General features: G+C 50.3%; 9 protein-coding genes across 9 annotated transcripts, besides 1 other annotated feature; 5 read left to right on the top strand and 4 right to left on the bottom strand.

Moving 5' to 3' along the window:
- Window positions 1-27,491: part of a sequence feature (contig 1.88 1..183820(1)) that runs on past both edges of the window.
- Window positions 63-728, top strand: ANIA_05136 (EMI1 family protein; the record flags this gene model as incomplete). The annotated part of the gene is made up of 1 exon (XM_657648.1): window positions 63-728. The coding sequence occupies one exon, from the start codon at window positions 63-65 to the stop codon at window positions 726-728; it is 666 nt and encodes a 221-aa protein (XP_662740.1).
- ANIA_05135 (uncharacterized protein) lies at window positions 1,255-2,295 on the top strand (the record flags this gene model as incomplete). Its single annotated transcript, XM_657647.1, has 1 exon — window positions 1,255-2,295. One exon carries the CDS (start codon window positions 1,255-1,257, stop codon window positions 2,293-2,295), a length of 1,041 nt encoding a protein of 346 aa, XP_662739.1.
- ANIA_05134 (glutamate synthase (NADH)) lies at window positions 2,469-9,482 on the bottom strand (the record flags this gene model as incomplete). The annotated part of the gene is made up of 5 exons (XM_050612194.1): window positions 2,469-5,657; window positions 5,719-5,744; window positions 5,799-9,143; window positions 9,202-9,242; window positions 9,307-9,482. The coding sequence occupies 5 exons, from the start codon at window positions 9,480-9,482 to the stop codon at window positions 2,865-2,867; spliced, it is 6,381 nt and encodes a 2,126-aa protein (XP_050468140.1). The 3' UTR covers window positions 2,469-2,864.
- ANIA_05133 (uncharacterized protein) lies at window positions 14,970-16,320 on the top strand (the record flags this gene model as incomplete). The annotated part of the gene is made up of 2 exons (XM_657645.2): window positions 14,970-15,103; window positions 15,154-16,320. Exons 1-2 carry the CDS (start codon window positions 15,071-15,073, stop codon window positions 16,318-16,320), a joined length of 1,200 nt encoding a protein of 399 aa, XP_662737.1. The 5' UTR covers window positions 14,970-15,070.
- Window positions 17,079-18,356, bottom strand: ANIA_05132 (putative mitochondrial GTP/GDP transporter Ggc1; the record flags this gene model as incomplete). Its single annotated transcript, XM_050612193.1, has 6 exons — window positions 18,193-18,356; window positions 18,095-18,132; window positions 18,000-18,041; window positions 17,827-17,940; window positions 17,461-17,772; window positions 17,079-17,414 (listed from the first exon to the last, which is right to left on the bottom strand). Exons 1-6 carry the CDS (start codon window positions 18,269-18,271, stop codon window positions 17,079-17,081), a joined length of 921 nt encoding a protein of 306 aa, XP_050468139.1. The 5' UTR covers window positions 18,272-18,356.
- On the bottom strand, window positions 19,019-19,562 carry ANIA_05131 (ubiquitin-like protein ATG8; the record flags this gene model as incomplete). Its single annotated transcript, XM_657643.1, has 3 exons — window positions 19,019-19,052; window positions 19,106-19,338; window positions 19,473-19,562. The coding sequence occupies 3 exons, from the start codon at window positions 19,560-19,562 to the stop codon at window positions 19,019-19,021; spliced, it is 357 nt and encodes a 118-aa protein (XP_662735.1).
- On the top strand, window positions 20,317-21,909 carry hem13 (coproporphyrinogen oxidase). Its single transcript, XM_050612192.1, has 2 exons — window positions 20,317-20,624; window positions 20,677-21,909. The coding sequence occupies exons 1-2, from the start codon at window positions 20,364-20,366 to the stop codon at window positions 21,778-21,780; spliced, it is 1,365 nt and encodes a 454-aa protein (XP_050468138.1). The 5' UTR covers window positions 20,317-20,363; the 3' UTR covers window positions 21,781-21,909.
- Window positions 23,046-25,530, bottom strand: hsp70 (molecular chaperone Hsp70). The gene has a single exon (XM_657641.2). The coding sequence runs from the start codon at window positions 25,361-25,363 to the stop codon at window positions 23,429-23,431; it is 1,935 nt and encodes a 644-aa protein (XP_662733.1). The 5' UTR covers window positions 25,364-25,530; the 3' UTR covers window positions 23,046-23,428.
- Window positions 26,532-27,342, top strand: ANIA_05128 (protein chz1). The gene is made up of 3 exons (XM_657640.2): window positions 26,532-26,889; window positions 26,951-26,960; window positions 27,018-27,342. Exons 1-3 carry the CDS (start codon window positions 26,731-26,733, stop codon window positions 27,194-27,196), a joined length of 348 nt encoding a protein of 115 aa, XP_662732.1. The 5' UTR covers window positions 26,532-26,730; the 3' UTR covers window positions 27,197-27,342.

The following is a 27,491-nucleotide window of genomic DNA, read 5'->3' as shown; positions in this document are numbered from 1 at the left end:
CTACACACCGAAACCTATATATACACATTACTTGTCTGGAACACAGGTCGAGACTCGTACAAATGGGTTGGCTCTGGAATTCATTGGCTCCTAAAAAGGACTCACCCGAGTCCCAACCAACTCAACCCTCAGCACAACCAACTCAACCACCAACGCAACAACAATCAGAGTCACAAAAGCTCAGCCGAGAAGAGCAAGCAGACGCCGAAGTCGCCAAATTATGGGCAAGTCTACAAAGCGACATCAAACAGGCCGAACAGACACAACAGGCCTCAGTCGAAGGCGCAACCACAGACTCAGCTACGGGCACATCAGCATTAGACCTTCAATCTCCACCAACGTCCATAGCCCCCGAATCCCTCTACCCGGATACGATGTCTTGCCGTGACGCCTTTGACTACGCCTTCTTTTGTCAGTCGCTAGGCGGACAATTTGTCAATGTTTATAGATATGGCGAACTACGATCGTGCAGCGAGCACTGGGAGAATTTCTGGCTGTGTATGAAGACGCGGACGTTCCGGGAGACTGAGAAGAAGAAGATCATCCGGGATCATTATCGGAAGAAAGCCATTAAATATAAGACAGGCCCGAGTAGTGAGGATGTTTGGGATGTGAGGACGGAGCCGGTCAAGGGGTGTTTCCAGGGGGATTTTGCGGCACTGGAGAGGGAGATACAAGCTGAAGAGGAGGCTCAGGCGCGCGCAAGGCATGCGGCTAATACTGTCTGATATTTCCTTCTCATCTCTTATGTGTGAGTGTGCTCGTTCTTTGCCGTGGTTGCTATTTGCTAATAGCTTGATTAGAGATACCTTCTTCTGCTTGTTCGGTCTGGGCTTGACATGTACAATACGACGAATGTATAACAAGACTATAATGAATAAAAGTAAGACAAAGGTTAGGCATTCTCTTTTAGAGAGTTATTTCGGGTTTGAATGGATTTCATGATCATTTATTGCTCTTATGATACATGAGCCCTTTCACAAAGTGCAGCCATTTGTCCTTTCACCTTTTCATCAAGTCAATGCCGGAAAAAACTTAAATGGTCTGACAGGATATGTTTGGCCCTCATCAAGATAAATAAACCTTTCACCAGCGACTGCAATTGTCTCTCATCCCCTTTATCCCATTTTGTACAATAGGTCTATTTATGGTCTCTCCCTCGATATTGTATGCCTTAATAACAAATTAAGCAAGCAAAACCCTTCTCATAATCTTGAAACTGACAAGCAAACAATTTCAAAGTGACAGACAAAAATGCCTATCCTTTACAGCCTCGTCGACCGTCTTTCAGACGTTCTCATCGCAGCCGTCAATCCCGCCAAACGGGCCCGCAACCGCGACTACGATCGTGAATCAAGTCTCTCACCAGCACCAAAACTCCACCATCGCCGGCGTGAGTATGACTACGACGATCCTGACGACGACCATGAGCCCCTCTCATACTACGGCCGTGGGCTGAGTCCACAGTTCGGTGAGGAGGTTGCAACCCCTATTGCCGAGGAAGGTGACCTTTCTGGCATTGGTTATAGCAACAGCAGTAACAACGACAAGGGCGTTCGATACTGTCGCACTCCGCGCCACGGTAAAAGCGTTCACTGGGGCGGTATAAGTAATGAGTTTCTGGACGGTGTGCCCGAGGCCTCTGCGCCGGGACTAAGTGAGTACCCGCAGAGAAGAACGAAAAAGAGCCAAAACTATGTTTATGGTGCTGATTATGGTGCTGAACGTCAGAGTTCAAGCCGTAATCTCAGGAAGAGTCGCAGGGAAAGTCCGAGCCGTAGCGGTAGCGGCAGCGGAATCGGCATTCTGGAGACCCCAGACTCACACGAAGAAGCTGAAGCACAGGAGCAGCCATCAATCTTCTGGTCCCCGCACGCCTCCTCCCTTTCTTTTCCATCTTCATTGCCAGGGAGGCGGCAGCTCCTGCACCGCACGCACGTCCCACGGAAGTCCATTCTAAAAACACCAACGACGCTGGACGACGAGATGCTCATACGCAACTTGTGGGCGATGGTGTCTATCTCAGATAGCCGGCTCGACTACACGTACGAGTTTCTTGCTGGAGTTTTGCTTGTTGGGGATAAGGTGCTCGATACAATGTGGTCTGCGGGAGAGATGATGATGTATGAGGAGGCAAGGAGGAGGCAAGGAGGAGGGCAAGAAGGATGCAAGAACGGGAAAGGAGGAGGGCGGCGCGCCAACTCATCAGTCCAATGTCGTGGAGGTCAGAGTCTTCATAAGAAGTCCCTGAGCATGTGCGAAATGAGAGAACAGAAAGGAAGCCTAGGGTTTTAGGGATGAAGGGGCATCCGAGGACGATGTATATGATTAAGAGAAAAAGGAGTAATGGTGGATAATACAAAACTCTGTGTGAATTTCACTGGGCGTCATCAATACCCCAATATGCAGCCTAGATTTTACAGTGTCTATGGATTTCTGGATGAAGAATGTTGTAAGAACATAGTAGATATGAATTATATCAATGGAAAATATGTACAATGAAGTAGATGACTGAACACGCTCCAACACCTGGGCATATTTTGAGAAAAACGCTGCACTCAAAGCACAAGCTTCTTTTCGAAAAAAGCAATAACAGTTGAATCGCAAAAAAAGCAAGATGTATAGGCTGTGATTCGAAAGAATCTCCCTTCTATCCATGACCGTGCAGGAATCCATCGTAATAGATAGAATACAATCCCACCAACTAAACAATTATCCCGCAGATCCAGAGGCAAAGTCTTTTCTCTCCATTTGCCGACATGGTAATTTTCGTAGATCATCGTCATCATGAGACATAGAACGAACCTGTCGTTGCGCGGGAGCCTGTCCAGCGTGCCGAAAGTCTATTTGTTGTGTTGTTGCGTTTATGCGGCGATGGTCACTGTCTCGGTGGCCTGGCGGACAGCATCGACGGCGGGGCGGCGAACGATACCACCGGTAACAGGGAGCTGAGAGCTGATGCCAGAAAGGAAGGTATCAACCTCGCGAGCGCACTGGCGACCTTCGTTGATACCCCAAACGATGAGGGACTGTCCGCGGCGGCAATCACCAGCAGCGTAGACACCGGGAACGTTGGTGCCATAGTGACCAGGGGGGGTCTTGACATTCTTACGGGCATCTCGCTCGATTTCTTCTCCAAGAAGGCGGTCTTCAGGGCCGAGGAAACCCATGGAGAGAAGCACAAGGTCGGCAGGGAAGAACTGCTCGCTACCCTCAACGGTCTTCATGTCCCATCCACCAGTGGCGCTCTTAGTCCATTCAACACGGACAGTGTTAATGCCCTTCACGCGGCCGTTACCGTCGTCGACAAACTCCTTAGACATGATGCAGTACTCACGGGGGTCCTTGCCCATGTGGGTCTTGACCTCGGAGTGACCATAATCGACACGGTAAATACGGGGCCACTGAGGCCAGGGGTTGTCACGAGCACGCTCAGGAGGAGGCTGAGGCAACAGTTCGAAGTTGACAACAGACTTGGCGCCATGGCGGACAGAGGTGCCAATGCAGTCGTTGCCGGTATCACCGCCTCCGATGACGACGACGTGCTTGTCCTTGGCGGAGATGTAAGCGCCATCCGCCAATTCAGAGTCGAGGAGAGATTTGGTGTTCTTGTGCAAGAACTGCATGGCGAAATGAATACCCTCGAGCTCACGGCCGGGAACTTTGAGGTCACGGGCAACGGTAGCGCCGGTGGCGATGATCACAGCATCATTGCTCTTGCGGAGAGAATCCAGGGAGACTTCGCTGTCAGGACCAACAGACACACCGGTGACAAACTTAACGCCTTCGGCAGCCATCAGGTCGACACGGCGCTGGACAATCTTCTTGTCAAGCTTCATGTTAGGGATACCGTACATAAGCAAACCACCAATACGATCGGCACGCTCATAGACAGTAACACTGTGTCCAACGCGGTTGAGCTGGTCAGCAGCCGCAAGACCAGCCGGACCAGATCCGATGATAGCAACGGTTTTGCCGGTGCGGACGGGAGGAGGACGAGGAACCATCCAGCCCATCTCAAACCCACGGTCAATGATGGCACACTCAATTGACTTGATACCAACAGGGTCTTCGTTAATACCCAAGACACAGGCGCCCTCACAAGGAGCAGGGCAGACACGGCCAGTAAACTCAGGGAAATTGTTGGTCATGAGCAGACGATTGAGAGCATCCTGCCACTGGTTCTGGAAGACAAGCTCGTTCCACTTGGGAATGATGTTTGAGATTGGGCAACCGGTATCGGACTGGCAGAAGGGAACACCGCAGTCCATGCAACGAGCGGACTGATACTTGAGCTCATCCTCAGTGAGACGAGAAGAGAGCTCCGCCCAGTCACGGGTACGGGTGGCCGGGTTACGGTACTTTTCGCTGCGGCGGTTGTACTTCATGAAACCGCGGGTCTTGTCAAGGATAAGAGCAGTCCTCTTCTTCTCGACCTTGGAGTCGGTGACACTGTCTTCAATGTCCAACAGCTCCGCCTTCTTGGCATCGCCTTCAGCCTTGGGCTTCTGCTTCTCGACAGGAACACTAGGCAACTGAGGGATAGTGGTTTCCGCCTTCTTCGCAGCGGCAGCCTTCGCGGCTTCTTCCTCGAGAGTACGCTTGTAGTCTGTTGGTAAGACCTTGATAAAGTGAGGAAGAGCACGGGTGAAGTCCAAGAGGATACGGGCGGCCAACTCGGAGCCGGTATAGTGGTGGTGATCCTCAATCAAACCGCGAAGGAAGGCAATTTCAGCTGGGTCTTCAAGGCCAGAGCATTCCACCATCTCCATATTGACCTTGGAAAGGAAGTCCTGGTTCATGTCCAGAATGTAAGCAATTCCACCGGACATACCGGCAGCAAAGTTACGGCCGGTTGAACCGAGAACCACAACGCGACCACCGGTCATGTATTCACAGCCGTGGTCACCGACACCTTCAACGACCGCAGTAGCACCAGAGTTACGGACAGCGAAACGCTCAGCAGCAACACCGCGGAAGAAGCAGGTACCACGAGTGGCACCGTACAAACAGGTGTTACCGACGATGACATTCTCCTCAGCCTTGAAAGCCGCACCGCGCGGGGGGTAAACAATTAGACGACCACCTGACAAACCCTTGCCAACATAGTCATTCGCATCGCCCTCAAGCTCCAAAGTGATACCAGGAGCGAGGTAAGCACCGAACGATTGACCCGCCGATCCCTTGATGTTGGAGTGGATGGTGTCTTGTGGAAGACCTTCTCCGCCGTAGCGACGGCTGACTTGGTAAGAAAGAGTGGCACCCAGAGCACGATCCGTATTAACAACATCGCACTCAACACGGCAAGGCAGGCCCTTTTCAAGGGCGAGCTCGGACTCGGCAATGAGCTTGTTGTCAAGGCGAGTGTGAAGGCGGTGATCCTGCTTGCGAACATTGTAGGTGGCAACACCGGGACGGAGAGAGTGAGCAGGAGTGAGAATGAGAGAAAGATCAATGTTCTCCTGCTTGGGATTGGTGAGGTCGTCGCGGACCTTAAGAAGCTCAGCACGACCGACCATCTCATTGATGGTACGAATTCCCAGCTTTGCCATGATAGCCCGCAGCTCATTGGCGATGTAGTAGAAGAAGTTGATCACGTGCTCCGGCTGGCCCTCAAACTTTTTGCGAAGCTCAGGATCCTGGGTAGCTATACCGACCTAAAGAATTAATTAATAAATGTAGATAATACAACAAGGGTGAACTGCTGGGGGAACCAACAGGGCAGGTATTTAGGTGACATTTCCCTATACACCAAATTAGCGGCTGCAATGATACGTATACCGGACAGGGATCCTTACTCATCATAATGCACCCCATGGCGATCAAAGGAGTCGTGGCGAAGCCAAATTCTTCAGCACCGAGAAGACAAGCAACAGCGACATCGCGTCCAGTGCGGATCTGACCATCAGTCTGAACAATAACACGGCCACGGAGATCGTTGAGCACGAGGGTCTGGTGAGTCTCTGCGAGACCCAACTCCCAAGGAAGACCGGCATACTTGATACCAGTCCAGCGAGAAGCACCGGTACCACCGTCGTGACCAGAGATGAGAATGTGGTCCGCCTTGGCCTTAGCCACACCAGAGGCGACAATACCAACTCCGACCTCGGAAACTAGCTTGACGGAGACGCGAGCACGGGGGTTAGAGCACTTGAGATCATAGATAAGTTGCTTAAGATCCTCAATGGAGTAGATGTCATGGTGTGGCGGAGGTGAGATGAGACCGACACCGGGAGTGGAATAGCGAGTGTGGGCAATGGGACCAACGACCTTGTGCCCAGGAAGTTCACCACCCTCTCCAGGCTTAGCACCTTGGGCCATTTTGATCTGCAGTTCGTCGGCGTCTGCGAGGTAGTGGGATGTGACACCGAAGCGGCCAGAAGCAATCTGCTTGATGGCAGAGCGCATGGTATCTCCGTTCTCCATGCGCTTGCTGCGCTCTGGGTCCTCACCACCTTCACCAGTGTTAGACTTTCCACCTAGACGGTTCATGGCAACAGCCAGGGTAGAGTGAGATTCCATCGAAATAGATCCGTACGACATGGCACCAGTCACGAATCGGCGAACAATCTCTGTCCATGGTTCAACCTGGTCGATAGGAATGGGCGTCCGCTGGTCAAAGTCGAACTCAAGCATACCACGCAGAGTGCAGTTTTTAATCTGCTCGTGGGCAGCCTTAGCGTATGCCTCGTAGGACTTGTCGTTCTTCGTGCGCACAGCATCCTGGATATTGGCAATGCTGACGGGATCGTTGATATGATCTTCACCACCGTCACGCCAGTGGTACTCACCCGACTCATTAAGACCAGGGATATCGACGATGGCACGAGATGGGTAACCACGCTCGTGGATGGCGAACGCATCCTGCGCGATCAGCTCAAAATTCATACCGCGGATACGGCTTGCAGTGCCAGTGAAACAGCGGTCAATGACACTGTCATCAATACCAAGAGCCTCAAAAATCTGAGCACCCTTGTAAGATGCTAGAGTAGAGATACCCATCTTGCTCATGACTTTCAGGATACCACCGTCGCAGGAGGCCTTGTAGTTCTCGATCACCTTCTCGTCGGAGAGTTCCTTGCGGATCAACTTTTCTCGGTTCATCTTGAGGATGCACTCCATGGCGAGGTAAGGGTTAATACCATCGGCACCATAACCAACGAGAACACACATGTGGTGGACCTCACGGGCCTCCGCAGTCTCGACAATCAGTGCAGCAAGAGATCTCCACTTGTTACGAACCAAGTGGTGGTGAACAAGGCCAGTGGCCAAAAGTGCGGACACTGGGACTCTGTCCGCAGAAGTGGCACGATCGGAAAGGATAAGGATCTTGTCGCCTTGTTGAATAGCTTCAGTGGCGGCATCGCAAATACGGTCGAGAGCTTCGATGTACCCAGGGACGCCCTTCTTCTTCTCGAAAGTGATATCGATGAGCCTGACTGTCCAGTCCTTGTGGACTGTGTTGATATTCTTGAGGGCATTGAACTCGGGAATGCTCAGGATAGGAGAAGGAAGAAGCAGGCGGCGGCACTGCGATGGGTCCATTTCCAGCAGATTACCCTGAGGACCAACGTAGCACTCCAGAGACATGACGACGGCTTCACGGATTGGATCAATAGGGGGGTTGGTGACCTGAGCGAAAAGTTGACGGAAGTACTCGTACAGAAGGCGGGGCTGTTTGGCGATGCAGGCAAGAGGAGCATCGTTACCCATAGAACCAAGAGCCTCCTTGGAGTCAGCTCCCATGGGGCCGAGGAGGAGAGTGACCTGCTCAAATGAGTACCCGAAGGCCTTGAGGCGAGGGTCATTCTGAACAGTGGTGTTGTCGAGGTCGTGACGGAGATCCATATTCTGCTCAACCAGCTTCTCGGTAATAGCAGGAAGCTTAACGAGCTCCTTATTCAGCCAACTACTGAAGTCATGGCGGTGGGCAACTGTGTATTTAAGCTCAGAGTCATCAATAATACGACCAGCGACCGTGTCAACCAGAAGCATTTTTCCAGGCTGCAGACGGCCCTTCTGAACGACTCGCTCCTGGTCAATGTCGACAGCACCTACTTCGGACGCACAGATGATACGGTCGTCATCGGTCACGTAGAAGCGGCAAGGACGCAAACCGTTACGGTCCAGGTTGGCGCCACAGTAACGTCCATCTGAGAAAGTGAAGAGAGCCGGGCCATCCCAGGGCTCCATCTGGCAAGCAGCCCACTCGTAAAAGGCGGCCTTGGCCGGGTCCATAGCTGGGTTATCCTGCCACGCCTCGGGAATCATGATCATAACGGCTTCAGGAAGAGAAAGGACGCCGTTGATCATCAGCAATTCCAGGACGTTATCAAAGGCAGCAGAGTCGGAACCGCCGTCTTCGACGATAGGGAGCAGAGACTCGAGCTCCTCGCCGAAAATGTCGGACTTCAGCAAACCCTCGCGAGCACGCATCCAATTTTTGTTTCCTCGGAGAGTGTTAATCTCACCGTTGTGAGCAGCCCATCGGAGAGGCTGTGCACGGTCCCAAGAGGGGAATGTGTTGGTAGAGAAACGAGAGTGAACGAGAGCAAAGTGACCTTCATAGTCAACGTTCACCAAATCGTGGTAGTACTGGTACACCTGGATAGGGGCGAGCTGACCCTTGTACACAATGTTGCGGTTGCTGAGAGAGCACAGGTAGAACCAGTTGGCAAGGCCAATGATGTGCGTAGCCCGCTTTCGCAGGACATACAACTGAAGCTCGAATGTCTTTGTGTCAAATTGCTCTGGATCAGTTATATCAGGCTTGTTTCCCTCGCCGTAAGCGGACTTCAGCACCACGAACGGCTGCAGGATGGTGGGCTCTCGAGACAGAGCTGCGGGACCGAGAATGGTTGAATCGCGAGGAACCTCACGCCACCCAAGTACGCGCAGTCCAAGCGACGTGGCGATCTCCTCAAACTGCTTGATGGACTCCTTCAAAGCCTCCTCGTCGGGTTTGAAGAAAAGGTTACCGACAGCATACTGGCCAAGGGGAGGAAGATCCACACCCACTTCGCGCGCAAAGTTTTTAATGAAGAACTTGTGAGGGATACTGGTCATTACACCGGCACCATCACCGTCTCGCGCATCCGAACCAACCGCACCTCGGTGCGTCATGTTACAGAGCAGATTCCGGGCTGTAAAGGACGCCATGTCAGCAGATAATCTCCCGCATTTCTGCTCTTAGGGACTCACCATCGCTAACGATCTTATGGCTAGCCTTGCCTTTAATATTTCTGCAGAAAAGCACAGATTAGGACCTGCTTTCTCAGACCGGTTGCAGGTAGGAAATCAACTTACGCAGCAAAGCCTACACCGCAAGCGTCCTTCTCATATTCCGGGTCATAGAGACCTTGCCGCTCGGGCAGAGTGTTGGCCCAGCCATAACCCTTCTTCGGCTGATATTCCGAATACTCATTCGGGCGCTGCTCCTCAACTATAGTTTGGCCATAGATTTCCTCCAAGTTCAGACCCATTCTTCCGCCGGTGGCCGACAGAGAATGGAATGACAGAAACCGGGGGATTGCTGATGGATTTTGGGATCGGCCGCCGCTGTTGTGTTTCTGCGGGGCAGTAGTCGTGATGGGTAGATTAAAGCTATGTCGTCAATGGCGGAGCGTGGGCAATAGCTTAGAGTTTGCAATGATATTTGCCCAACGTCGAGCTCCGGGAAGATGTAGTAAAGTGAGAGAAAGGGAAAAGAAGGTGGAAGATGATGGGGGGAACCGTAGAAATAAGAGCAGGGTGAGGGGGAGGGGGCCTGCGTAGTAAAGGGAAAAAAGTGACTGGACAGGGCTACGGGCAGTGGGCAGTGGGCGGCGGGAGGAGCACGGGAGAAAGAGGTCCGGGGAATTCGTCTGGTCTCCGAGTTTCGGTATCGTATTATGGAGTATCACCCATACACTGCCGGAGGATGTTTCAATTGAGATCACGGGATGACGGACACCCTGTACAGGAGTAACTGGGAAAAATACAATGGTGGGGATCGAGAAGGAATTATGACCACGGTCGACAAGACAATGATCCGTGGCGAATTTCCGTTTGCTTAAGTATAATGCCTACTCTGGAGAACTGCAGTGGACGCGCGGAGTAGACGACTTGGCTTTTCAGGAAAAAATAATCAATGCACAGCAAAGAAGCAGACAGACCCTTTGCGCTCTAAGTGAATCATACTACGTTGGCACACCAGCAGGACAGAGCTGTTTTCGGCGGCTTCCGCTCCTGGACGAAAAAATGTCCGCCACCACGCTACTTTGGAGTACCTGGGAACCAGGAACTAGGTCAGCATAACTTCAGCAAAACTTCACATGCAAGACCAGTATCAAAAGTCAGATTTGCTGTTGTACAGCTCTCCTTCCAGGATCTGCATCCGCCCCTAACCCAATTGTACAGACTAATTCACGCCTTTTAAATGTATTCAGAGTAGACTCGTGGGGTTATTCCCTGCCGTTCAGCAGTTTGTGGTTCTGCATACGTCGGGATGAGACGATGAGGACAGCGGGAGGCCGTCCATGGACGTCTCCAAGCCGGGGAGCAGGTGAGAGATAAGAAACCGCCAGCCAATCAAGATAGTGGCTTTTCAACCCTTTAACAAGAAGATTAGGTTACTCCTACGTCAAGATCCAAGCCGGTGGGGCAGAAAGCAATGCAAAAGACGGCGCTAAGGGGAACAATTGGAGCTGGTATTCGTATTTCCACTTTATTTTACAGACCCCCCGACGCTTATGGTAGTCGTCTTACTAGGATCGTTAAATCTGCATGGCTTCACCTGAGCAAGCAGTGTCTAAATAATCAATGATAATGGTGGACGCCTACAAATCATACGGCACAACTAGAGCATGATTGAAGGCGGCCTCTCGGTGAAGATTCGAAAAATTTCTTCATCCCGTTAACACCCGAGAGTGTATACAGTGCCCTCAGTACTTTAGACTCCATCAATCCAGGCAACCTAATCCTCAAGATGTGTCCAGCAGCTCAAAGAAGAAACGAAGGACGGTGCAAGGCTTGGAGGGACAGCAGAGGAGCAAACTAACGGTAAAACATGCCCAATCTTTCATCTTCATTGGTGATTCATATTGCTACTCACGAGCTTCGACGATCCTTGAAGTCTCGCTAATCGTATACTCTGTAGATTCTGCATTCACTTTAACACATTTAGACACAATTCGGTGAGAGGCAGACTCTTCGGATAATAATCCTGGAAGGCGACGTAGCCGCTCTTCTCGTCAAGCCATGCGAGCAGTGAGTCAGAGCCTTATGTTTGCCACTCAAGGATTAATTTCCCGTCTCGCTTCAGAAGAGAATTAATATCTGCTGCCTCTCTGCTATTCGTCTTCTAGAAAGGATCATCTGGGAGGAGGGGCAGCCGCTAAAAGTAAACAAACCTAGTGTTGTTCGCTGACCACATCGCCCCAAATCGCTCGCCCATGCTTTCTCGATGCTTTTCTTTTCCCTTTCTCCGCCCTAAACGAGATCAAAAGATCCGTTCAGGTCGATGATTGGATACTGGAAGTGGAGCAGTGCAGGGATGCAGTGCTTATCCCACCCTTCGTCCCAGGCTGTTGGTCAGTCACAGCAATCCGCTGGATTCGGAAATATGCACATGGCCTGTGGTCGAAGTTCATCCCCAAACACCTGAAGACCGACGTCGGACGGCATCAGTCCATGACAATCATGGGGAGAAGCAATCATGATATTATTGAACGATCTCTCTTGGCTTACAGAATCGGCAAGGAGTCGAATATTGCCAAGGCTGTCGCAGACAAGTGATAAACACCAGTAAGGATAAAGACGTCGACTGCGAGACGGCTATATTATTAGAAGAAAGAAACGAAAAACACGCTGCCTGCAACCTTCCGCGGCGCTCAGAGATGGCAGCGAAAATACTGGAATCTAAATTAGGCAAAATGTGAAGTTCCACCTGCGAGGAGCTCCCCCTTCAGCCAGCAGACCGAACACAATCGACTGCATACGCGGCAGGTGAGATGCTCTTAGCGAAGAGTAGGTGGCATGAGCCAGTAACGGTGCATTGGGCATTCAGCGATCTCTGACCCTCCCGAAAGTACATGTTTGCCGTAACAAAAGGACCCACCATTAAGTTGCATGTTGTTCGGGCGATCAGTCTCGTACTAGCGCATACAGTTTTGATCAGCATATGTATTTTTTGGACCCGGGCCGGATTGGTCGATGACTGGCACGGAGCGGTACAACATTGAGGCGTGACCGTCCGCCGAATCCCGACAGCAGCCAAGCTGCGCTATTCCGTTTTAAGCCCAGACAACCCCCCTTTCCTCCCTCTTTCTCACCAAGTTGCTTTTCTCTAAGTCCCGTACCATTCCGTTACACAGCCCAGTTTCCCCTCATTCCTCCGCCGAAATCGGGGCCTCCGAGCCGCACCTTGACCAGCGGGGATATATGCTGATTGGTCCGTTGGTTTCTCCCTTTTGTGAGTCCCCTCGCACATAACAGTAATCAGGAGTAGAACCCTGAATCTAGCTATGGGAGCTTTACTCGATAGCGAGTCAATGTTGGAAATCATTACTTTCAAGATAGACTCGTATGAGGGACGTAATCAGCTTCGTACCTCTAGTTAGACTTTATTTTATCAGCTGGAGAGCAAAGCAACCAAGTCTCCCGGACCTGATTCAAGCCGACGTGGCTGGTCCCGACCAATGGGCGGCTTCTAAGGATGCCCCGGAAACGTTGTAATTTACCCCGTACGAAAAACGAGCTGCGAGCCTGTGACGGAGCGACCAGGATTCCCGAGCCCGAATGGTCGCTGGCTTGGTTTCGGCTTGAACCTAAGCCCGGACTCTGATAAGCACTTTGGCAAATGTGATGATAATTCGAATACATAAAGTAATCTATCCCATCTCACCTGTCCTGGCTGGGTGTGCCTCCAACTGCTACATACAACGGGACACTTCTGTGTTCGAGCTTCGGATCCGCAATCAGCATGAATCTAATGGGACGACCATGATTTCGCAGCCCAATGTCGTCCACTTGATTGGACTCTTTAGCTGTTACCCCATATCCACGCTTTTACGGTATTCCACCTGGAGTCCGGAGCTATGGGGATGCAGTGGTACACTACTGCTATGTACCACAACGATCACCGAAAGCGGCCTCGCTTCGATCAATGCTGGTGAAAGAGTATTTCACTTTCTGGCAACAGCAGACGAGTCGACACTATGCACGCGGCGGATGCAGGTTTATTTTTGCTTCTTGTCTATGCTGCATATATTATTTTATTGAACTGGCACGACAAGCCTCGAGGAATTCTTGTGGCCTGACTTCAGACTCGGTCTCCAAAGAAAGACTCTTTGAATGATCAGGAGCATCCGAGGAGCATCCGGACACCATGGAGTCGGGTACAACTAACGAAAAAATTGTCTTTTTGACCCTTTTTGTTCAATCGACCGCGGAGTCCCGACATGCCACGGAGTTCCAAGCGCAGTACTCTCATCCGATACATCGACATCACATGACTAGGCGGAGGTACTAGTGTTTTCATAACCCGGATTCGCCCGATGCCTTTGTTTGGATCTTGCCCCCTTTAGGTTCACCGACTACACCTTCGCTGGTGGAGTGGCAGACTGCAGGTTATCGGAAGAAACCGGAAGCTGAGGGCGTCGTCGGCCGATTACCGGATTTCGCCCTGTATCCAGCAAGCAGACATGTCCGTCAGAACCACCTTCGAACTGTTATACGTATTACAGTTTTCGTTTTATGAGATGCGGTGAATCAGTCCATCTCCGAATTTTATTGAATGTCGGCTAAAGCGAATGGCAAAATGATTCAGACTTGCATCCCTTTGTCAATAGTCTTAACTCCAAACTGGCAGTATGGGCCGGCACCCATCTCGCATGTCCTCGTTGGAGACGCCTCGACTGACTTGCACTGACCATCCGTTGAGTGTCCTACGCACCCTGCACTGTCGCCGGTAGACTACGGGTAGGGTCAGCTCACTTGAAGGAAGCTCATCAGATACTGTCAGGAGGACAGCATGGTCCTGGGATATCCATATCAACTGCACCGCAGCGTCGGAAGCTGTGCCTCAGTTCTTGCTAGCCGTCTGGCTGGCAGTAGGTGCAGAAGGACTAGCTGAAGATGGGATAAGCGCACGTGGCCTTCACTTCATCCTTTGTTTATCTGCATAAGGGTGAGGAATGAAGCGATTGCAGCCACTTTTGTCGAATTGTTTACTATGGGACTTGTTCATAACGAACATCACATTCTGCACATGATTCTGGATCAGCAGGCGCGATTTAAGATAAGTCTTGGGTGGAGATTGGACGTTCCTCAATGATGGAAGATCACACCTCTGACTGACGATGCCTGATCGCCTTGTGCAAGCCTGCCTTTCTAGGTAAAGCGATCCGAGTTTCGTTATTGGAGTCTATCGTACGGAAGTCATATCGACTATATTCTGGCCAAATTTCAGGCGCCGAAACACATATCATTCCATAGGTATGTCTATATGTCGACTTTGGAAGTAAAGAGCATGCTTTTTATGGTGTTTATGCAACCAAGCTAAAATCCAACTCCAAATCATATAGAGTTCAGAAATGAACTTCATTGAACCATGTCATCGAGCATAGTATATCTCATTTTTCTCGATCATCAAATGATTTCAATCTCATAGGTTTTTAAATAAGTTCGTACAGCTGGTATGCTGTTTATAGATGTATTTTGCAGATCCTGGTTGGCTTTCTCCGCGTTGCTGCGGGCGAGCGATCCACCTTCAACTTAATTTCTGGCTCTGAATCTTTGCTTCTCTCCCCTCACACCACCCCAGTGGAAACAGCTAAACGACTAGGGAACGACAGGGATTTGTATCCTCATCATTAATGCCAGCTATCTTTCGGGGATCAATTGGTTGACCTTCAACTTTCCTCCTGGTGTTGTGATTGCTCTCTACCCCTCAATAACATTGCTCGAGTCGCCCAAGGCGAACTCAGCAGGTTGACTCAGGGCATATGAATAGAGACGCACTAGAAGGCAAAAATCACCTCGCATCTTCTAGATCAGATTGGCATTATCCCAGATTTGAGAGCCATCAATAATGATCTCCCTCCCACTCTTCGCACCTCGCGATGTACGTTAGCATTACCCAGATTCTTACCGCTTAGTCTAACCAGGAAAAAGGCACACGAACTTTGGTTCGGTCCCCAAGCAGTTCCCTCCTCACAACAAACCGAGCCCTTATCATCCTCAAGCTCGGTTTCCGCAAGCCACGCCCAAGCCGCCCGCCGACATGATAGCACACAACACCGTACCGGCGGGACTGCCCCACGCCTTGGGGCCTCTGCGCTCGCTACAAGTGACACCTTAGCCGCGCTCATCCTGGAAGAACGCGCTTTGCGCGCGCGCAAGAACAATATTGCGTCGTTCGGATGCTCCTGGATAAAACCGGCCGGTTGTCCGAAGACGATGCTCGGAATGAAGGAAGAGGAGGCTGAAAGGGAGGAGGCTATGGCTGCTGCGGATGCGGAGTTTGCTGCTGCCGCCGCTGCCGCTGCTGCTGCGGCAGGTGGGGAGGGTGAGGAAGGGATGGATGAGGACGATGAAACCGGAATGGAGAGGGATTTGGATGCGGATATTCCGGACGCGGATGAAGATGAGGAGGGTGAAGACGATGAGGGACTTATTGAAGATGGAGAAGAAGGGTTAGAGGCGGATGGCGGGGTTGACGAGGAGGAATATATGGAGCGCGATTTGGATGATGATGTCCCTGAGGCGTTTGAGGATTATGATGACGACGAGGAGGAAGACTTCGATAATCAGCCTGATTTGGACGACGAGATTCCCAGCGCCGACGAAGGCGTCGATGAAATGAGTGAGCTTGAGCAAGAAGAGGAGCATGCGGAGCGTGACCTGGACGACGATATTCCTGAAGCCGATGCAGGCGAAGACGAATGGCAGCATACAGACACGGATGCTGAGTTTGACGATGAAGAAGATGTTAGTTTCTTGCAGCAATCATTCCGCACCAGCACGGCCAGCAGCACCAGAGGCCCATCCCTACCACAAGCGCCAATGCGGCCGCGAGAAACGGAAGCGCAGCGTCGCTTCCTTCAGCGGTGGAGTGGGGGCGGCGACGTTTTCGACACGAGCAGCCTAAACACAAGCATGTTGGTCGACGAGTTTGACCAAGAGCACGGCCGTGACCGAGGTCGCGACCACGGACGGGATCTCCGAGCATCGCTGGCAAGTCAGACAAGTCGGCGCAGCTCTGGAAATGGGAGTATTTTTGGGAGGTTCCCAAGACGAAGAGGGCGGAGCGGAATGCCGAGGGATAGTCTTGAGTTTTAGCAGCGGCTCTCGGCACTGCACTGTGTTCATGTCGACAGGCAACTTTCAGTTCACTTTGTGACTATGGACGCCTCTATCTGTATATCTAATTTGCCATGGTATTATGCGAGGATTTAGGCGTTTGGGGGAAAGGGTTTTCCTACATCCTTGCATTGCCGGAGTTTATGCATTAGTAACTAGTATAGCTTTGACCGGATGGTGCTCTTGGAGTTGATTCTACATTCTAGCAGTTGATTGCTCTGGAGTACTATGGTCTACTGCATCAGTCATCTTGACCGAACTCATTGATTAACATGCTCCTGCTTAGGCTACATGTCTCCGAAACGTCACGGTACTGGGATATATATCTGACTAGTGTCAGTTTGTAGATGTCACTAGACGGAGTTAGATTGTCGTTAATCTATGTCCACAGAGCTTTATTTATAGATCTAGATGTAATAACGGCTTGATCGTGATCCGTATGTGGCTCCCAGCCATATAACAGCGACACGTAGCAAAAGTGGCAATACGCCCGTCTTGACATTATCAAACGATGTTGGAGGTATTTTGTGGCTCTGTGTTTATCCTACCCTAACATAAAATACCCCCGATTAGAACATAACTATCGTCTATCATACAAGAAAAAAAGTCTCTATCATCGCATAGAACCGTACAGCGAACAAGACGAAAAAGAGGGGGGAAAAGTGCTATTAAACTCCGTATATCATATATCGCTCTCCGTGAATCTTTGGAAAATTTGGGTCTTTCGGATGAGGCGCTTATACGATCTGGCCAAAGGCAGGAATCAACGTCTGAGCCAGCCAGAAGCTGAAAACAAGCTTGGGTCCAGTCATCAACAGCTTAGGCGTCAAACCCTTGAAGAAAGCAGTGGGGCCTTCATTCTTCATCATGTTGGAGACAATACGGAAGCCAGACTCGGGGTTCTCGAAGTTGCGGTTCTGAATACGGGTTTTAATCACGTCGAGGGGAGCGGAGACGATGAGGGAGGCGCTGGCACCGCAGACGGAGGCGACGAAGTTCTGGGCCCACGAAGCTTTGTTGTAGTCCTGCAGACTGTAGATGTATTCCTTGGCGAAAGCAGATCCACCGAAAAGCTGTCATCGTTAGCGTGATAACATTTTGCGAGAGGAAACAACGTACAGCGAATGATCCAGGGGCGTTGCGAGCCGCAGTCCAGCCAGCGCCACGGTAAAGCCCCATACCTTCATCGGAGATGATCTTGAAAAGGCCGCGACCACGGAAAGCCTCTGGGTTTGTCTGACGCTTGATCTTGAGCACGTCGAGAGGAAGCAGGACGATTTCACCAATGCCGATTAAACTACCGGCCGTGGCGTGCATGATAGCCTTTCCAGTGCCCTTTCCAAAAGCCTTATCAAAGTCGGCACCGTGGTGCTTCGCCAGGTAGTCGCGAGCGAACGGCTGACCACCGTACTTGTAAATACGCTGAAGAACCTGTGGTGTTTTGTGAGCCAATGGTAACCAAAGCCACCTTTTTGTTCTACCGACCTTGTAACCTGCGGCATAACCGAGACCGGGGAAGAGAGAGGTAAACTTGCGAGCCAGAGGCGCGTTGGCATACTCCTTGAAGACGACTTGGTTGAATTCACTGGCAGACGTAATCTAGCATAAAGCCGCGTCAGTCAATAGAACCCGTTAGCGAATTGAATTTCGCAACTTACGCGGGTCTGGTTGCTCATCAATCGCTTTGCCGTCGTATCGACCTTGAACAATAATCAGTATCTTGTAAAGATGGGTTAATAGCGAGTCAGCATACAGGGTGGAAAACGAGCAGTTCCGCAATACCAGCAGAACCTGGTGGTTGTCAGTCGCAATCACCTCACAGAATGATCAATTAGGACATGAAAAAGGTACCTGATCCAAGAAGACGAGCAGTGGCTGACTCCTTCTTCACATCCTTAGATGCGGAACCGTGAGCAGCTGCAGGAGACATTTTGATGTTGCTGTTTATCTGGGTCGTATGACCAGCTTTTTCTTTTCACAAAAAGAAGGATCAATATTGAAAGGGAAAAGAAGGCCAAAAGAGAATCGTCCGAGAATAAGGACAGTGAAAGCAAAAATTCGTTGTCAACGAAAGGAAAAAGAAAGCGCAAGCACAAAACTCAAGAAGAAGAGAGGAAGAGCGAGATCGCAGTCCCCAACGGCACTTTTTCTGCGCCGAATCGGAAAGCCTTGGAGGTCTGGCGCGCTAGTCTCTTTCGGTCACCCGGGGCCTCGGGAGCCTGCGGGCCTCGAATAATCCGCATTCAAAGCCCAGACTACCGAGTCCGAGCCTTGCCTTCGGAGTATGCTCCTAGCCTAACAATTACAATACTCGACAAAGAGGGTTTTCGTTTTCTTTTTCTTTTCTTTTTTTGAGATACGAGTCCGTTCTAGTAATGGCTTTTAGAACTTGCTGATCAGCATAGGGTTACAGTACGATTCAAGAAAGAGCGTAATTCAGAAAATGATTGCATCAAACGTTATGCCATTTAATCATTGCAGTCCTGAAAGTAGATCCCAAGAAGCCATAAAGAAATAAAAACTCCCGACTAACGCCTGCCCAAACGAAGCCACCGCGAATTCTAACTGCCTCGTCCAAGAACCGCGAGCTTAAGACTGGTACCGTAGCAGAACCTTGCAAAACGAGACTTCTTGACGGCGTGGACAATTAAGTGAGATAATACAACGGTGGCCAGGCTTAGCAGTCGCCAAATGTGTTCTCTCCGGAGTATCTACAAGCAGTTAGCTACCTGGAAAAACCACAGGTGGTACTGGGATAACATACGTAATATAAAGGAACCCGTCTTCGTCCTTGTGCTCTTCATAAATGCTACTCATTAGTGCAGCCGTTGGGGGCAGGACCTCGTCGACAAAGATGAAGATGGCTTTCTCTGGAGACAGCTTGATGCGCTTGCGAATGACGTAGACGAACTGGCCGACGGTGAGGTCTGCAGGTACCAAATACTTCTTCTTGTCGATGGTAGCAATATCTGACTTCTCGACCTTTTCACAAATAACCTGTGAATGAATATCGTTTAGTACCTTGAACAAGAACAAGCGGTGTACCAGAACTGTCAAGTTCCTTATGAGGATAACACAAGAAAAAAAAAAAAAAAAACAACTTCAAACACATAACGAAAGAAAAAACATACCGGAATCCGGTCGGCATATTTCGCTCTAATACGCTCGGCTTCAGCCTTGCGCTTCTCGAACGGGTGCTCGTCCTTAAACTTGGAACGCATGGCGATAGAGGCGGATATCGATAAGGAGACTGAGTTCAGCTGGTAGCCCGGGGTGAAAAAAAAACAGCGATAGCGACGTTTTGAATAAGAGATAACAGCGGCAGCTATGAGTTGGATGAAATCAGGATGAGAGTAAGAAGGAAGGATGGATGGATGACTGAAGGAGAGATGTAGTAGGTGACCAGCCCCGCGTCATGTTACTAAGAACTGATAAGACGGCGGTCTCACGGGGCGGAGGCGGTGAAGCCCCACACGTGAGTCACGGTCATGTGCCACCATCAGATGAATGTATTCTTCAAGTCACCCGGTACCTCGAATGAGCCCCTGGATGATACTGCTTGTATATTCACGCGCATATTGGTGAACTCATGAACTGCTATACTGGTCGGATTCGGCCGATGTTGAAGTGTGGACCTGCCCGCTCTGGAACTCCGGTGCTAGGTACGACTTGAGCCTCCACTGGACCCGCGGCTAAAGGAGCTGTTCCAGACTGAACAGGCGCCGGCAGTACGAGGCTGCATACCTTGCAGAGCAATCCCCGTCGAAACTGGCCAGGAACACTGTTTTAGCTCTTGATCTGACTCATTTCTCCGTCTCATCTGTGGATGCTTCGCTTTACTTCTAAAAAGCTGTTTCAGTGATTATAGTTGCAAACCATGCAAACATACCGACAGGATCACGTGAAAGGTCCACAATGGACTGCTCCGGCTCCGAGCCCTGGTGATGGTCCCATACATCGTTTCGGCAACTTTCGAGCCTTTTTGCTTTGACCTGCGGTGGCCTGATTATTAGTGTGACAAGATGGCTTTACCCAGACTATATAGTGCGCCTTTTCGCAGGTCGCTTTCCCGGTTTTCAGCGCCCTGTCGCAAACCAAACAATCACCAAACACCCTTCCACCGATTCTACTCGGAGAGAACATCACAATCAGAGAAATCAACACGATCATCGCACCCGGGAAAGACACAAGACAAACGGGGCAAGAAAGAATTTACAGTTTGGCGTCCGTACCTGCGACTCGCGATTGGCATCCCCTTTGTAACGCTGCTTGTCTGGGACATGGTCTGCGCCGACCAATACCTACAATTTGGGGCTCGCTAACCGTATGATATAGATGACTGGAGAAGTGACCCAATTAGACTCTCCATCGATCGTGGAGATTGATGAGGCTCTCAAGAAACAAGCATCTGTCAACGAAACTTCGCCAATGCGGCTGCGAATGGAAAAATTGATAAAGGATCACCAACAGAAGATTGTGGAGGAACTCAGCCGGATAGATGGAAAACAATTCAGAGCAGACACCTGGACTCGACCTAATGGAGGAGGCGGTATATCTTGCGTCCTTCAAGATGGCAATGTATTCGAAAAAGCCGGAGTCAATGTATCTATCGTCTACGGAGACCTACCCCGAGCAGCGATTGAGAAGATGCGAGCAGATCACAAGTCCTTCGTCGGTGCTGACGTGGAATCTTTGAGTTTCTTCGCTGCCGGGCTTTCTCTTGTCCTACACCCCCATAATCCTATGGCGCCAACGGTCCATCTAAACTACCGCTATTTCGAGACATCAGACCCAAAAGACCCCATCAACGGCGACAAAAACTGGTGGTTTGGCGGCGGTACAGACCTCACCCCGTCCTACCTCTTCCCTGAGGATGTTCAACACTTCCATAAAACGATCAAAGAGGCTTGCGATCGCCATGACGCAACCTACTATCCCAGATTCAAAGAATGGTGCGACAAGTACTTCTACATCCCGCACCGTCGTGAGTGCCGCGGTGTCGGCGGGATCTTCTTCGACGACCTTGACGCCAACTTCTTGGAAAGCTCCTCCACCTCCTCTCAAAATCCGCAAGAAACCCTCTTCTCCTTCGTCTCTGATGCTCTCGCCTCCTTCCTTCCCTCCTACGTCCCGATTGTCGAACGTCGCAAAGACATGCCGTTCACCCCAGCTCAGAAGGAATGGCAACAACTCCGCCGCGGCCGCTATGTGGAATTCAACCTCGTCTATGACCGCGGCACGAGCTTCGGACTGAGAACCCCTAGTGCCCGTATCGAAAGTATCCTCATGAGTCTTCCTCGCACAGCATCATGGGCGTACATGGATCCCGTGTCGGGAACACGGACCGAGCATATGGATAATGAAGAGGAGCTCGGCGAGGATAAGGCCCATGAGAAGGAAATGATGGATGTGCTGAGACATCCCAGACAATGGGTTTGATGTATGGGTAGGACTTGGAAAATCTTTGTACCATATCTTCCAATGTATAATACGTGCTTTGGCATAAGTACTGTTGGCGTATGAAAGAATCTCTGTTTTCTACATGCAGGAATGCCAGTGATTTCAGGAAGATCTTGCTTGCTATTGTGTATATATAAGTTCCATGGCCAATCCATCGACTCCGTCCATTTCATCCATCCATGGTCTCTATACTTGCTAATTGTTACCAATATTTTCGTTGCAGCTGCAATCTTTACTCCGACGCACCACCTTAAGGCAGCTTTATTGCACAGTTTTCTCTTCGCCGTCAAGGGGGTAGTGATCTGACTTTTTTCAGGTACTTCTACGTGCTTTAGAGAGATCGGTTATCTATTTATCAATCTATGTTGTATGTTTTCATAGTTTCTAGTTTCATATATACCCTCGAAGCCTGGATCTAGCCTACAAATGGTTGGAGGACCTACTGCAATCTGGCTCTTGAAGGTGCAACAACGCGGTCGACATCCTTCATTTTATTTATATATGAGCAGACTTTGATAATTATGTAGTCATTGAATATAAATGTTTAAGCATAGAGACTATGATGAGATTAAGTGAATGAACCAATTCCATGGAGCCTATACATACAAATAACAGCCAGGATCCTCCTATAATCCCTGTTAATCCTGCATATAGCAGCCGGGGCTTCCTTTATGAGTCATAAGTAGTGCTATAGGCACGCCGCTTTACCCTTCAAGCCATCACTCTGGACAGTCATGTAATCTTGAGTTATGGGCAATGTACGTCGATTTGATCACGTGACGTACAGGTATCTCAACACTGAATTGCTACATCCTTTTGCCATAGCAATTACTTACAGCGTCCTACTACAAACCACGATAAGCACTGCAACAATCTGATATTCTACATCTCCCAGGAGAATTGGTGCAACTAAAGCAAGCCGGCGTGTCCGAGTCTGCGTACTTATTCTTCCACACTTACAAACCACTTATAAAATGCCCGTCTACCTTATCTCCAAGTAAGTCTTTCTCATCCGATACCTTTCCCTGCTCGTGATCCCACAAACAACTTCACGGAACCAATTCACATCTAATCACTCCTTGGGATAACAGAGCCCTCGACCCACTGTTTGCCGCTGTAATCGGCTCATCAGCAGCTCTGATTCGCATCAAGCGCGAAGAGAAAGAGAAGCATCCTGAAGCCGCGAGCGAAATAGGATTTGGGAATATTTTGGGAATTGGCGGCGATAGGCTGAACAGGTGGTGGTCAGGGGAGTTTGATGGTTCTACAGTCGCGAGTGCTGGCGTGAAGAAATGATTTACCTAATTCTCCTTTACAGTTATTGTTCGATGGATTGACTTGCACGTATAGCTCCCATGTGGCGGGAAAAATGCTTTTGTAGAATACAAGGATTTACAGAAGGGACAGAGAATATTGAAATATTAGTCTTCATTGAATCCGGAACTTTTCGCTCCCATTTGCGTAGCGGTCATCATATAACGCAACTAAAATCTATGCTGTCATGCGCAAGAAACCCCCATAATCTCGTAAGGTAGGAACAAAAACATAAGATTAACACAAAGAAACCTGAGAAAGAGAAGGTATTAAGACGCCTGGGAAGAAAACAGAACCAAGTGCGTTAAAGCATTTAGTCGAGCTCCTCGTTCTCCTCAACGACACCGTCGTTGCGGAACCCAGCGCCGCCACCAGGAGCGGCACCAGCCCCAGGGGCAGCGCCACCAGGAGCGCCGCCAGCAGCAGCGTAAGCAGCGGAGATGATGGGGTTGGCAACACCCTCAAGCTCCTTCTGCTGGGACTCGTACTCGTCCTTCTCGGCGGTCTGGTTGTTGTCGAGCCAGCTAATGACCTCGTCAATCTTGTCGCTGACCTTCTTCTTGTCGTCCTCGCTGATCTGGAGCTGACCCTCACTGATAGTGTTCTTGAGAGAGTAAGCGTAGGACTCAAGGCCGTTCTTGGCTTGAATACGGGCAGCCTCGGCTTCATCCTCCGCCTTGTACTTCTCGGCATCGGCAAGCATGCGCTCAATGTCCTCCTTGGAGAGACGGCCCTTGTCGTTGGTGATGGTGATCTTGTTGGTCTTACCGGTACCCTTCTCGACAGCGGAGACGTTCATGATACCGTTGGCGTCAAGATCGAAGGTGACCTCGATCTGAGGAACACCACGGGGAGCAGGGGGGATACCGGTGAGCTCGAACTTGCCGAGCAAGTTGTTGTCCTTGGTGCGGGCACGCTCACCCTCGTAGACCTGGATCAGGACACCAGGCTGGTTGTCGGAGTAAGTGGAGAAGGTTTCGGACTTCTTGGTGGGGATGGTGGTGTTTCGCTTGACAAGGGGAGTCATGACACCACCAGCGGTCTCAATACCGACGGACAGAGGGGCGACGTCGAGAAGCAGAATCTCGTTGGTGGACTTGGAGGAAGTGTCACCAGACAAAATGGCAGCCTGAACGGCAGCACCGTAGGCAACAGCCTCATCAGGGTTAATGGACTTGTTGGCCTCCTTGTTGAAGTAGTCGGAGACGAGGCGCTGGATCTTGGGGATACGGGTGGAACCACCGACGAGCACGATCTCATGGACGGAAGACTTGTCGATCTTGGCATCGCGGAGGACACGTTCGACAGGCTCCATGGTACCACGGAAGAGGTCCTGGCAGAGTTCTTCAAAACGGGCACGGGTGATGGAGGTGTAGAAGTCGATGCCCTCGAAAAGAGAATCGATCTCAATGGAAGTCTGGGCAGCAGAGGACAGGGTGCGCTTGGCACGCTCGCAAGCGGTGCGGAGACGGCGGAGAGCACGGGCGTTTGTGGAAAGATCCTTCTTGTGCTTTCTCTTAAATTCAGTGACGAAGTGGTTCACCAGACGGTTGTCAAAGTCCTCTCCTCCCAGGTGAGTGTCTCCTGCGGTGGCCTTCACCTCGAAGATACCCTCTTCAATGGTGAGCAGGGAGACATCGAAGGTACCACCACCAAGATCGAAGATGAGCACATTGCGCTCACCCTCAACCTTCTTATCAAGACCATAAGCAATGGCGGCAGCAGTAGGCTCGTTGATGATACGGAGAACGTTCAGACCGGCAATGAGACCAGCATCCTTTGTGGCCTGACGCTGGGAGTCGTTGAAGTAAGCAGGGACAGTGATGACTGCGTTGTTCACGGTACCGCCGAGGAAGGCCTCAGCAGTTTCGCGCATCTTAGTCAGGACCATGGAGGAAATCTCCTCAGGAGTGAACTGCTTGGTCTCGCCCTTGAACTCCACTTCGATGATGGGCTTGCCACTCTTGTCAACGACCTTGAAGGGCCAGTGCTTCATATCAGCCTGGACCTCAGCATCGCCGAAACGACGACCGATCAGACGCTTAGCATCGAAGACAGTGTTGTGGGGGTTCATGGCGACCTGGTTTTTGGCGGCATCACCGATGAGACGCTCGGTGTCGGTGAAGGCAACGAAAGAGGGTGTAGTGCGGTTACCCTGGTCGTTGGCAATGATATCAATGCGGTCATCACGGAAGACACCCACACAGGAGTAGGTGGTTCCAAGATCAATACCAACAGCGGGGGCCATTGTGTGTATGTGTGATATGTGTGATGAGGGGTTCGTGAAGAGGGGTCAAAGAAACTCGTTAAAAGTGAGGTATAGGAGAAGCGGGGAGAAAGAAGAGACAAACAGGAGGATGATAGAAGTGTCTCTAGGAGAATAAATTTGTATGTGAATAGAGAGGATATGATTTTTGAAACTGTGGGAGAAAATTGTGCGAGGAGCAAGACTGATATACTTGTGGGCGGTGTGTTGCTACTCCAGCGAAGTTTCTAGCAAGCGACATCTTCGATAGGCATCCATCAGATTCGACGCCCTTCTACGGTTCAGGCGCCTTATTTCTCCCGAATTCTGGACCCCTCTAAGTGGGATCTTCATCTCAGTATGCGCTGGAGCTGCTGTGCACTAGCAACACTACGGATCCTGCTCGAATGAGGCTGGTATCTTCGTGAAAGCTCCAAATTTTGCATGCACTCATGATCGAGAAGCTCATCATCGATGACGCTTTGATGGGGCTGCAAAAGAACCTCAGCCTGGATGGACCCAATCTAATTGTGGCGGGGCTTGGATGACGTAAGGAATTATTTGCAGCTCTTTTGTCCAATGTTTTCGCCTCAGGTCGAAAGATCTAACTTGATCTCTCTGAAGCTCTGACTCAGCACTCGTCCTGCTTCCTTGTTCCAGTAACCTACTGGGTCCTTCCCTACTTGTCAGGCAGGCCAAGAACTCGCTATAAACTCCTCTTATTGGTTGCTGGGACGTTATATTCGCATAACCAATTTTATCTGAACGTGGTCGCTCTCCTGCTACTGTACGAACGCCGCCTTTCGGACTGACAGTAACCTCATCAACAAAGCATCGGCTAATCATGGTTGGGCAAATATATGTATCAAATATATGTATAGAAACACATTGACAAAAGGTTTTCCGTTGTCGTTGTGTATTCGACGCATTGGGCTTCAACGCTTCGGCCCAAACCTCCTAGGCTTACTCTTATCCTATCTTCCGGTTCGCCTATTTCCCTTATTTATCCCTGTAGTATGTAGCATTCTGATAGATTCTATCTTTATGCGAGCGAGATGTTTCGTATTTCGCAGGATGTTTTTGTTTATGGGCACAGGGTTAGCGTCGTCACGGGAGCTGCGCTTGATTGATTTCTGTCAGCCAATCAACATCAACAAACTCTCGAGGATCAATTCTCCCTTGCAATAACAACAACATTGGGCTAGACTACTACCTAGGACCTACGATTTCTTCCCTAGCTTCATTCTATTACAATTTGCCTTTCACATCCTGGGCTTCTACTGCTCTTCCAGTTACTACTTCTTTTCGTTCCCCTTTCTCTCTCATAACCGTCTAACCGTAGTCGATTCGTAATCGATCGCATCGAAACAATGAGTGAAAGTAACCAAGCCACTTTCCAAGGCAACGACCCAGCTGCTCATGCTCCTGATGCCGCTGCTTACGACAAGGGTAAGGGAAAGGCAGTTGAGGATATGGACGTGAGCATGGATGAAGAGGAGGAGGAGAGCGAGGAGAGTGATGCTGAGATTGTATGTGCCCAGGATTCGCTCTTTTTAAGCACGGCTACTAATGTGTTTTTCTCTACTTTAGATGGTTGAAGGTAAAACTATCCGAAAGCAAGTTCAGGGCCCGCGCGACTAATCAGGACTATTCCCAGATGAGGACGACGATGGTGACAGCAATCTCGAACCCGTCTCGACCGAGAACATCATTAGCGGCGGACGACGCACACGCGGCAAGACCATCGACTACCAGGAAGCTGCCAATAAGATTGACGCAGACGAGATGGATGATGAAGAGGACGATGATGAGGACTTCAAGCCGAGCGACAAGTAGTGATTTATCGAATATCTGACGACACCAACGAATTGATCTGGGACCGGGCAATACTCGATTACAAAAGGCGCAGGGTTATTACGGGCTTTGTCTTTTACTTCATATTTCGGCAACTCATGCTGCACTTATCGCAGAGTTCGATGACAATAAATAATTGCATATTATAAACACTCAAGATATTTGCCTCTGCTAGTCCAGTATAGAGTAACTTGAAAAGTAGATCGCTGTTCGTCTCACGTGCTGACCCATCGGGCACCGCGGAGAGACCCATGTGGCAGCCACCGTTTTCTCGAAA

Source organism: Aspergillus nidulans, chromosome V (genome assembly GCF_000011425.1).
Source record: "Aspergillus nidulans FGSC A4 chromosome V".
Lineage (NCBI taxonomy): Eukaryota > Fungi > Ascomycota > Eurotiomycetes > Eurotiales > Aspergillaceae > Aspergillus > Aspergillus nidulans.
The sequence above is the reverse complement of the archived record's forward strand: the minus strand, read 5'-3'. Positions and strand labels throughout refer to the sequence as shown.